This window comes from Diabrotica virgifera, chromosome 9, assembly GCF_917563875.1.
Source record: "Diabrotica virgifera virgifera chromosome 9, PGI_DIABVI_V3a".
Classification (NCBI taxonomy): Eukaryota; Metazoa; Arthropoda; class Insecta; order Coleoptera; family Chrysomelidae; genus Diabrotica; species Diabrotica virgifera.
In genome coordinates this window covers 216,019,453-216,030,849 of record NC_065451.1, presented here as the reverse complement: position 1 = coordinate 216,030,849, position 11,397 = coordinate 216,019,453, and the positions used below count along the sequence as shown (strand labels likewise).

The window sequence follows — 11,397 nt, the reverse complement described above, 5'->3', positions numbered from 1 at the left end:
GAGTGTTGTTTCCTGATGTCCATGTGGTCAATATACACCAATGCTTCAAAAATGTAAGTAAACCACAGATTTTTCCATATATGTATTATAATTAAGATATTTTAAACATATCATAAGTAGTTCACACACTTTTTGCTATAACATCATAAATAGAATGCGTCCAAAATCCCATCTTTACCTGCAGTGTTTCTGTTCTTTAGTTTTTTAACGGTTTGTTGTACTTAATGCTTGCTAATGTGAACTTCTTCGTTTATGGTAATTTCTACTGTTTGTGGTTCCATCCAACCCCATTGAAGATCCAACATCCTTTGTTGTTCCTCTTTATATCCATGATGGTCTTTATACAACTTCCTTTTCGATGTGTTTCGGGTATATTAATTCCTTCACCCTTTCACTCTTTGAATTTATATAAAGCCCGCCTAGGTATTTCTTTTTGTAAACCATAAAAATCATGGTCCAGTTCTTTTGATATAATATATCAATATATATTATATAATAATAAAATTAAATTAAAAATAAAAATAAAAAATAAAATATAAAAATAAAATTAAAACGTTTATTGCCTGATAATATACTTAATTCATTATCTCAAGATATTTCATTTCTTCTTTTTCGATGTTCCGCAGCTGCACCATCTCCTTTGAACCGCTTCCGTTGTGGATCCCTGATTCTTCTTGCCTTGGTCGTCTAGAAATCTTTTTCTGTAGGTACTTTTTGGGCATCGTACCTACTTTCCTGTACCGGCTTTGCAATCATCTGGCCATTGTCTGATCAGACGGTGTTTTTCTCTGAACATCCGCAGTATCCGATCTCGAGGATGTCTCTGGTCTTTATAGGAGTCTTCTTGTGGCCTGGTGGAATAAATATGAAGTCCTGTTCTCGGTCACCTCCCTCAATGGTGTGTACTGGAGCCTTTCTCGGATGGTTGCATTGGAAACTTGGTCTTGACATGCTGCCCCATCGATGAGCTGGTAGCATGAGCTGGACGTCGCACACCTCAAATGAAGGAGTGTTACATAGAATAGGCAAGGAACGAGAGAATGAGAACATCTGAAGACAGAGAGGAGTTTCCAATCGTAATAGCCAATCTCCACTGAGGAGAAGGCACTTTAATGTTGGGGCCACAGTAACGTCTAATGCCGTTAATTAACGCGTTATTGAAGATATTCTTCTTTAGGCGCGATTCGATTGAGGGTAAAATTGTACATAAATCTGCGCGCCTGCGCACACAGACAGTACCTATGTAGTTCGTTGCTAATCTTTCAAGATAGGTATGTATGTATCTGTAACCGTGCAAATAAGTCATTAAAAGAATATATTAGTGTTTTTAGTAAATGTATTATTTATTATAATTCTTGTGTTTTTGGATTTGTGTTTCTCTGTAGTAAAATAATAAAATATTATGTAGGCATAACATTTTTACACTATTTGTCGCCGTGTTGTATAATTATATCCGAAACTTACATGTCAATTACAAGGACCTCGCTGGAGTAGTTGGTAGGGCGATAGCTCCGAGATTGGAAGGACGCGGGTTCGAATCCTGGGCGATTCATATTTTTTTTTATTTTTGGTTGTTTTAATAAAAAATTTTTGAAAGTGGTAGATAAGAAAGTTAGTTTAATTTTTAAATAAAATACAAATAACCTGTTAAGTATATTTACTTCGTTTAAATTACCTATTATAATAGAAGAATATCTTCTTACATGCGTACAAAGTACACACACATTCTTTTTTGACTATAACGCGTTAGGTGTAGCCACGACTTAGCGCGCTAATTTGTTAATGCCGTTAAACGTTAGGCGATAGGTCGGGTGGCGGTTTCTTTCGACACTTCAAAGGAGTTACTCCGTTACTTATCGCGTTGTTGTGGCTACATTTGCACTGTTCACAGTTCTAGCTTGCAGCGCAGTAGAGTTAAATTTGGTTTGTGAAATAGGTTACATAGATACTATTCTACGAAAATGGAGTGGAGTATCGAGAAAATACTTGAATTTTTAACAGTTTTCGAAACAGAAACTTGCTTATGGGATCACCGACAAAAAACACATAAAAATCGTGGTGTTCATGGTGACGCTTGCCGTCGAATTGTGGCAACATTATCTTTTCCAGCGACGGTGGAAGATTTATATTAGTGCAACTTTTCTCGGAAATGAATAATTTTAAAGTTATAATCAAAAACGAAGAAAAAAATCGAATTTTTCCTTCATTTTCTGACATTTTGATTATTTAAACAATGTTCCGGACCTTTTTGAGTGGGAGGATAACTCAAATATTATTATTTGATTTATTTTCAAGCAATTTCTGCAAAAGATATGAGTCACCTCTCAATATCCAATTGTACTAATATTTTTACAGATGCGCCATAGTCTATAAATAATAAAATAATAAATTCGTAAAATAATAATTATCACTCATAAAATATAGCAGCGTAGCAGCTTCGACTTCCATCTTGAAATTATTGGATTAAAAAACGCGTTTTCTGCTGATTACGCGCTAAAATAAGTGTGGCCAGTCACTTTAACGCGCAGTTTATTCCATCACTTTTGGTGTCTTAATTAAGGCATAATGGACGTTAGACGTTAACGTTACTGTGGCCCCAACATAAGAAGAAGTCACAGTAACCACTTTTCAGAGATTTTGCCTGGGCGATTTAGATTTTAAAAATATAAATGTTTCGAACAATTTTATAGGTACCTATACTTTATTATCAAAACTCAAAACTTATTATAGTGTAATAAACTATTATTAATGGGAAATAAGTCACAATTTTACCAAAAAAATTATTTTATTAACGTTTCGAAGCCCAAATCGGGTTTCGTTGTCAAAATACAAAATACTATTAAAATAAACAAAAATGTTGTTGCTAAGTAAAAAAATTCTTCTAATAATTTATTTAATCTGACTCATTTATATTGGCAATTCAGACGTATATTATACATTTTAAAGTAGAAGCCTTTAAAATGATATCGCCAATATTTATGAGTTGCGTTCCTGGGACGACTTTACTAAAAGATAGTTCATTCGATTACATGAAATCAATCCCAACTCAAGAATATCCGTCACAAAAAAATCATAGCATGTGATCTGTCTTTAAAAAGAACCAAATGCAACGATGATAGTAAAATTCTCGCGTTAGAGATTCCATAGTTAATCACGAGGGAAAACCAGGAAAAAACCTCGTGATGCTATCCCGACGTCGTAAGTATTTGGTCTTACATTTAATTTACTTTCAAAAAACTAATACCAAATTCTGACTTTAATATGTTTAAATTATAAATACCTAATATTAATATATAGATATACAATAAGTAATGCTAAAATATAAAATTTGTACTAACTCGATATGTTATTGACTTACTAATCGTGGTATTTTCTTTCTATTGACTTCCTCTTTCAGTATGGGTAACCACATCCTACTGCATTCTACCGAGGAATTTGCGACACAATTGGTTTCATTTAGCATAATTAGAGCCGCTTCTTTGATTTTTCTCTTTTTACTATCTGATTCTTTCAGGACTATACTTGAATCTCTCCACTGAACTCTGTGTTCATTATCCCATGCGTGTTGACATATTTGAGATCTATCAAATTCTCTATTTTTAATATAAGACTGATGTTCACTTATTCTAACGTTCAATGGTCTTGATGTTTCAGAGAAAAATAAAAAAAAAGAGAAAAATCAAAGAAGCGGCTCTAATTATGCTAAATGAAACCAATTGTGTCGCAAATTCCTCGGTAGAATGCAGTAGGATGTGGTTACCCATACTGAAAGAGGAAGTCAATAGAAAGAAAATACCACGATTAGTAAGTCAATAACATATCGAGTTAGTACAAATTTTATATTTTAGTATTACTTATTGTATATCTATATATTAATATTAGGTATTTATAATTTAAACATATTAAAGTCAGAATCTGGTATTAGTTTTTTGAAAGTAAATTAAATGTAAGACCAAATACTTTTACAATGTCGGGATAGTATCACGAGGTTTTTTCCTGGTTTTCCCTCGTGATTTACTATGGAATCTCTAACGCGAGAATTTTACTGTCATCGTTGCATTTGGTTGTCTTTTTAAAGACAGATCACATGCTATGATTTTTTTGTGACGGGTATTCTTGAGTTGGGATTGATTTCATGTAATCGAATGAACTATCTTTTAGTAAAGTCGTCCCAGGAACGCAACTCATAAATATTGGCGATATCATTTTAAAGTCTTCTACTTTAAAATGTATAATATACGTCTGAATTGCCAATATAAATGAGTCAGATTAAATAAATTATTAGAAGAATTTTTTACTTAGCAACAACATTTTTGTTTATTTTAGTAGTATTTTGTATTTTGACAACGAAACCCGATTTGGGCTTCGAAACGTTAATAAAATCATTTTTTTGGTAAAATTGTGGCTTATTTCCCATTAATAATAGTTTATTATAAAAATGCCACAAGGAAATAGCTTCAGAACAACATTATTATAGTGTATACAATCATTATCCTTAGTATCCCTTATACGCATTGCGCTCTTTTCACCTATATCATTGATTTGGTCCATCCATATCTTCCTCGACATTCCCTTTTTTTTTGTTTCCCAGTTTGGCTTCATGCACCTTCTTTGTTAGTATCTTTTGCTCCATTCGCTCTATGTGGCCATCAATAATTGTTTGTTCCGATCTTCCTCATTATCGGATCTTGCTCCATTTCTCTCCTTATATCTCCATTTCTAAATCTTTCAAACTTTTCATGATTCCGCCCTATATGCCATTATGCTATATTTCAGCTAATTACGTAACATTATAAAATGTTTGTCAACATTGTAAAATTTGTAAACTAAGTTGCCTACCTAAAAGGCAACTTAGCAAAATCGCTAATAGTATCATAGTATTCGCTACTTTTAAAATTTGGCAACTTCGCTTAAATTCGCGAAAATCGATAACCTAATTAAATTTGCATTTGACGTAAATTTAGGTTATGTTGTCTCAACCGACTGTTGTTTTATTTGTGCAAAAATTAAATTTTCCTAAAATGAAACAATTTTGAAGTATATTTTAGTATAAATTAAGATAAATGAGAATATATTTTGTATAAGATAATGTGTGATAGATAGTCGGCAATTCAGTGCAAACCTTTAAATCCATGATAAAATGTCCTATACTATTGTATTTGGAACACAGTTTTGTTGTGTTATTAGGAAATTACAAACACCTGCGAAGGTCTGAAGTCACTATCCCAACAAAAAAGTACATTTTTGGTGCCCCTTAAAACGTTGAAATGAGGTATGTCCAATGCCATAACAACCCTAATAAAATTCTTTATCGGATTAAATTGTTGATATTTCTCAATTAATCCTCCAGCGGACGGGTGAGGTCTGTCAGACCTCATTCATATGGAAATACAATTTAATTTTATAACACCCGTCTTCTGGAGGATTTTTTATTAATCCACATAAACAACACTATTTTGAGAAGTCAAGAAAACGGTTCTACTGTTGTACTGTTATAGAAATAGATTTATGTAAATTCAAAGTATTTTATTACGGAAAATGGCATTGAATGTGTGATAGATGTCTTGGGCTGTTGTGTATAGCATGTGAATGTTTGCCCCCTCCCTCCTAAAAATGCGTGGAATTGTGGAATGCCCAGATACTACCTATGTATATATAGGGTGTTTGGTAAAGAATGGGCCATAGCTTAACCTTAGATTCCTGAGGTTAAAATAGGTTGATTTAAGCTAACTTACCTTAGCACAAAAGTTAATAATAACCGAAATACAGGGTGTTAAAGTTAAAGTTTTATTTTATTTATTTTTGAATATTTCCTAACAGGCATGGAACAACAACACAAAATGGTAAGTGATGCTGGTACTGTACGCCCTACTAAATTATGTTAAACAAACATTTCTGGCTACTACCAGAGGCGTACGACAGGGGAACGTGAATGGTTGACCCTTCCCAAATTCTACGCCACTGGTGGAATTGCTATTTCAGTGCAATTATTTGATTCTTCTTCTTCTTCAAATGCAAATCCACTAATGGATGTTGGCGATCACATTTTCCATTAACTCTCTGTTTCTTGCAATGTGTATCAGTGATTGTATGTCGGTAATCCCTGTCCATTGCCTTATGTTTCGGAGCCAGGACATTTTCTTACGTCCTATTCCTCTCTTGCCTTCAATTTTACCCTGGATTATAAGTTGAAGGAACTGGTATTTTTCGTTTCGCATGATGTGACCCAAATACACCGTTTTTCTTTTCTTGATGTTTTCGAAAAGCTGACGTTCTTGGTTGATTCTTTTAAGGACATCCACATTTGTGACTTTCGCCGTCCATGGTATTTTTAGGATACGGCGCTAAAGCCACATTTCGAAGGCTTCTAATCTGTTTATATCCCTCGTTTTGAGTGTCCAGCCCTCTATGCCATATAGCAGCACCGACCACACGTAGCATTTAGTAAACCTTAGTCTCAGTGTAAGGTCGAACTCTGAGCAGCTCAGTACCTTCCTGAATTTTACGAAAGCTTGTCGAGCTTGCTCAATGCGACATTTTACTTTCCTGTCCTATGCCCAGTCTTCAAAAAGCCACGTTTCCTAGGTATTTGAATTTGCTCACTCTCTCAATGGACTTAGTATTCAGTGTTATGGTGGAGTTTTCAAATTCATCCAAGTTCCTGGAGATGATCATGAATTTGGTCTTTTTGGTATTAATCTCTAATCCCATTCGCTTACTGTATTCTCCGATTATAGTGACAAGTTGTTGAAGATCTGCTATGTTGTCGCAAATTAAGATTTATTAAGAATTATTTGATTCTGCAATACTTTCTATGTAAATAACATACTCTTCATTCGTAACGATAAAGCCATTAGTTTTCGAGATATTTGAACCTAAAAACGAAGGAGAAAAAAAAATTAATCAAAATAAGAGTGCCTTTTCATTTTTAACTTCAAATATCTCGAAAACTAATGACTTTATCTTTACGAATGAAGAGTATATTATTTGCATAGAAAGTATTGGAGAACCTAAAAATTATGCTAAAATAGCAGTTTCATCAGTGGCGTAGAATTTGGGAAGGGTCAACCATTCACTTTCCCCTGTCGTACGGTCTGGTAGTAGCCAGAAACGATTATTTAACATAATTTAGTAGGGTGTACAGTGCCTACACTTTCTGTCAAGTATGACTCGGCTATGTCAAATTATTTTAAAGTAGGTATTCTTTTTTTATAATTCATTCTTTATTTAAAACTTTAAGCACTTTGTGTGCCCGGTACTATAAAACTATTTGACATATCCTTATGATACTTGGCATCAAGTCTAGGTACTGTACACGTGTACACCCTACTAAATTATGTTAAATAATCGTTTCTGGTTGATACCAGAGGCGTACGACAGGGGAAAGTGAGTGGTTCACCTCTCCCAAATTCTACGCCACTGATGAAACTGCTATTTTAGCATAATTTTTAGATTCTCCAATACTTTCTATGCAAATAATATACTCTTCATTTGTAACGATAAAGTCATTAGTTTTCGAGATATTTGAAGTTTTTTTTGAAGTTATACTTCTTTACCGGCGATAGAGGGTGAATTTTTATATGTTAAAACCTATCAGCCCGGCGCATGCGCATTATAACTTTGTTCTGATTGGATGTTCAAATGACATGTCAAAAATTATCCGATATGGCAGCTGTAGGACAGCTGTGGTTTGGAGGTAAAGGTAAAGGTAAACAAATGTATAATATATTAGTTTTATTGTTGTGAGGACAGAAACAAAAAAGTTTATAATATTGTAGTGACTTTTAAATAGTTTTTAAAAGCAACAGGTACGTAATAATTGTTAATGTATCATGGATATAAACCTACCTATTTGATCTGCCAAAATACATAGTATGTAATACTTTTATTTATATAATTTGATTACCATCAAATTTTTCTATCAATATTCACCTAATATATTGTTTTCTTACTCTATGTTTTGTTGTATTTTTTCAATTCTAAATCATTTCAATTCAAAATTAAAATAATTTGATCAATTTTCAAAATATCACAAGTTTAATCCGTTTAGTTAGTCGATCTTCGTAAATAATGACACATAGTGTCCGTGGCTAAGCGTTGAAGGCGAATGAATTCCAATACCAACCGCGCTTATCAGCGCTGGTTCGAGTTCCAATAGAAACTTTCTTTTTTGTTTTTTTTTTAATACATTTTATGATTGTAAGTATATTTATTATATAATTGTATTTTCAGAAAATACGTATTTAGTTAAAAAATTTTTCGACAATTAATGTTCAGACATCATTTGTGGCTTGTTTAATGTGTTTGTGTGTGTTTTATTCTTTTATTATTTTAATTTTTGGCACTGTTTTAATAAAAATGTTTGAGAAGTAGTAAGTATAAATTAGTTTAATATTTAAATAAAATATAAATAAAAAGTATATTAATTTCGTTTAAATCATATAATAGAAGTATAACTTCTTACGTGCGTACAAAGTACACACACATTCTTTTTTTTTTATTGGCTTTAGGATTAGACCATGCGGCCAGAAACAAAGTAAATAGTACATACATAAACATAATATATCTTATCTAAACTATCTAATTATTAATCTAATTTAAGGTTATCTAAGTCTGACCGACCTTTTTGTTAAGAATAGATATAATAAATATTTTATTTTCAAAGTGAATTTTTGCTAAATTAATCTTAATAAAAATTTTGGGATAAGGACAAGGGTCACACTTTTCTCATTCAAGGGTTTTTCTTTTTTCTTAATAATTATTGATTACCTATATACCCACCTCACACGGTAAGGCAGGCATGTAGGCAATCAAAAGGAAAGACATTTAAGGTTACAAGCCTAATCTAGTCATTCTATAACTTAATTTTACAGTCATATAAGAAAAACAAAATAAAATCAAAAATACGTTTATCACTCAGTGCTAAAAGATACATAACATTATAGGGACCGTAAACGTTTAAACTTCTTAAATTTTTTGTAAGAATGTCCGACTGATGTGTGTACTTCTTACAATTAAAAAATATATGATCTAATAATTATAATATATAATATATTTGAAGTTAAAAATAAAAAGGCACAATTATTTTAATTAATGTATTATTATGCTCCTTTATATAGCTCGAAAACTAATGGCTTTATCGTTACCGATGAAGAGTATGTTATTTACATAGCAAGTATTGGAGAATCAAAAATTTTGCACTAAAATAGAAATTCCGCCAGTGGCGTAGAATTTGGGAAGGGTCAAACATTCACGTTCCCCCGTCGTACGCATCTGGTAGTAGCCAGAAACGTTTGTTTAACATAATTTAGTAGGGTGTACAGTGCCAGCACCACTTACCAAATTTCGTGTTGTTGTCCCATGCCTGTCAGGAAATATTCAAAAATAAATAAAATAAAAGTTTAACTTTGACACCCTCTATTTCGGTTATTATTAACTTTTGTACTAAGGTAAGTTACCTTAAATCGACCTATTTTAACCTCAGGAATCTGAGGTTAAGCTATGGCCCATTCTTTACCAAACACCTTGTATATACCGAAAAAAGTGACCCCTGTTACAGTCGGTTCGCTAAACTCAGACACAATTGGCTAGTGATTTTAGTAAGTAATTTTGCCAATTTGGTTAAATTGGCAAAAATAATAATTACTAAATAGTTAATTTACCAAATAGTTAGTAATTTTGCCAATTTTGGCAAAATTGGCCAAAAACAAAAAATTACCTATTAAAATCACGAGCCAGTTGTGTCTGAGTTTAGCGAACAGACACAGACTATAAGTAGCTTTTTAGTTGATAGTAGTGAATGTACGATCATCTCTAAGAAGGAACAGCAGTTTGAACCAATCAGTGTGAAGAGTCGACAAATAGAAAGAGTAAAAACATACGCCTACCTTGGTACGAACGTCAAATAAAAATTGGGACCATTCCTTAAAAATCAAATGTAGGACAGAGAAAGCAAGATCTGCATTTCAAAAAATGTCTATTCAAATGCCATGATCTACATATCAATACCCATAAAAACCAGCTTACTACGATGTTACATCTTTCGTATAGTGCTGTACGGAGTTGAGTCGTGGACTCTCACAGACGCAACCTGCAACAAAATTGAGGCTTTCGAAATGTGGCTTTATCGTCGAATCTGGAAGATATCTTATGCCGACTACGTTACTAATCAGGGTGTTTTGCTGAGAATGCAAAAAGAAAAAGACCATAAATATATAAGACAATAAAAACAACCAAAATCGAATACCTCGGTCACAGCACGAGGAATAGCGAGAGATATGGACTGCTGCAACTAATCTTGCAGGGAAAAGTAGAAGGAAAGCGAGGACCAGGAAGGCGAAGGATTTCCTGGCTGAAAAACCTACATACGTGGATCTTAACACAACAACCACAAATCTTTTCAAGGCAGAAGTGTGCAAAGTAGATAGACACTACAAGAAGAAGAAATTCAAAGCTTTTCATTAGGGAGAAATTGCATTGAATGTGTTATTAGGTAATTGTGTGTAGCATGTGAATGTATTTCCCTCATTAAAATTCATGGAATGTCCAGTCCCTATGTATATATACCGAAAGAAGTGGACTTTACACCTATTAAGTAGCTTTTTCTAGTTGATAACATCATACATATTTAGTTTAAAAAATAATATGTGGCATCCAGTCAAGTGAGAAAGGATTATATCAACTTGATTCTAAATTGTATATAGAGATTTCAATCTTCCATTCCAGAAACGATTTCTGCAATTAGATTGGATTCACATGACATGGATATAAGGAGAGGAGTGCCAGATGTTGGAGTTTGTCACTGAGAGACCGAATCTCAAACCAAGAAATACGTTGTAGAACAAAAACAACAAACGCTGTCCAAAAAATCGCTAAAGTGGTATTGGGCAGGAAACGTCACCAGATTGTGAGACAATCGATGGGCAAAGTATTGTTGCGTGGAGGCCACGAGAAGAAGCACTACGGAGCAGAAGACACCCGCCAACCAGATGGATCGACGTTCTGAATTCTGAAGCATGTTATCGGTAACTGGATGCAAGACGCACAAAACAGAGACAGATGAAAATAGCTGAGGGAGAACTATGTCCAGCAGAGGACGCGCACGGGTTGATGATGAAAGAGAGGAGTTCTATCCCAATATTTTGTTTTCATAACCAAGTGACTATCTCACTGTATCGGGTGAAAGATGGGAAAACAGAAAAAAGAGATTTCAATAACCTAACTGGAAGAAGCAATGACAAACAGGAGAAGACAGGAAACAAAACCGACTACAGATTAGTCGTCCTATGTGCGGAATCCCTACAAACTTCGAATAATGAACTGGATAAAAATAGTATTACCCCAGGCTGTGGGTGAAAAAACGTGATATAATTCAGGAATTTTTGAAACCTATCAGGT

General features: G+C 33.5%; 1 protein-coding gene across 2 annotated transcripts in view; it reads left to right on the top strand.

Annotated features, from left to right (window-relative positions):
• Nucleotides 1–11,397, top strand: part of LOC126891623 (fatty acid CoA ligase Acsl3-like) — a 94,185-nt gene continuing 82,788 nt past the window's right edge. The window contains exon 1 of one of the 2 annotated variants that reach the window (XM_050660841.1): nt 1–53. In XM_050660841.1, coding sequence (XP_050516798.1) covers nt 16–53 — 38 coding nt within the window. In that variant the 5' untranslated portion in view covers nt 1–15. Of the gene's footprint in view, nt 54–5,028; nt 5,273–11,397 lie in introns of those variants that run through there. The other variant, XM_050660843.1, reaches the window with a different exon arrangement.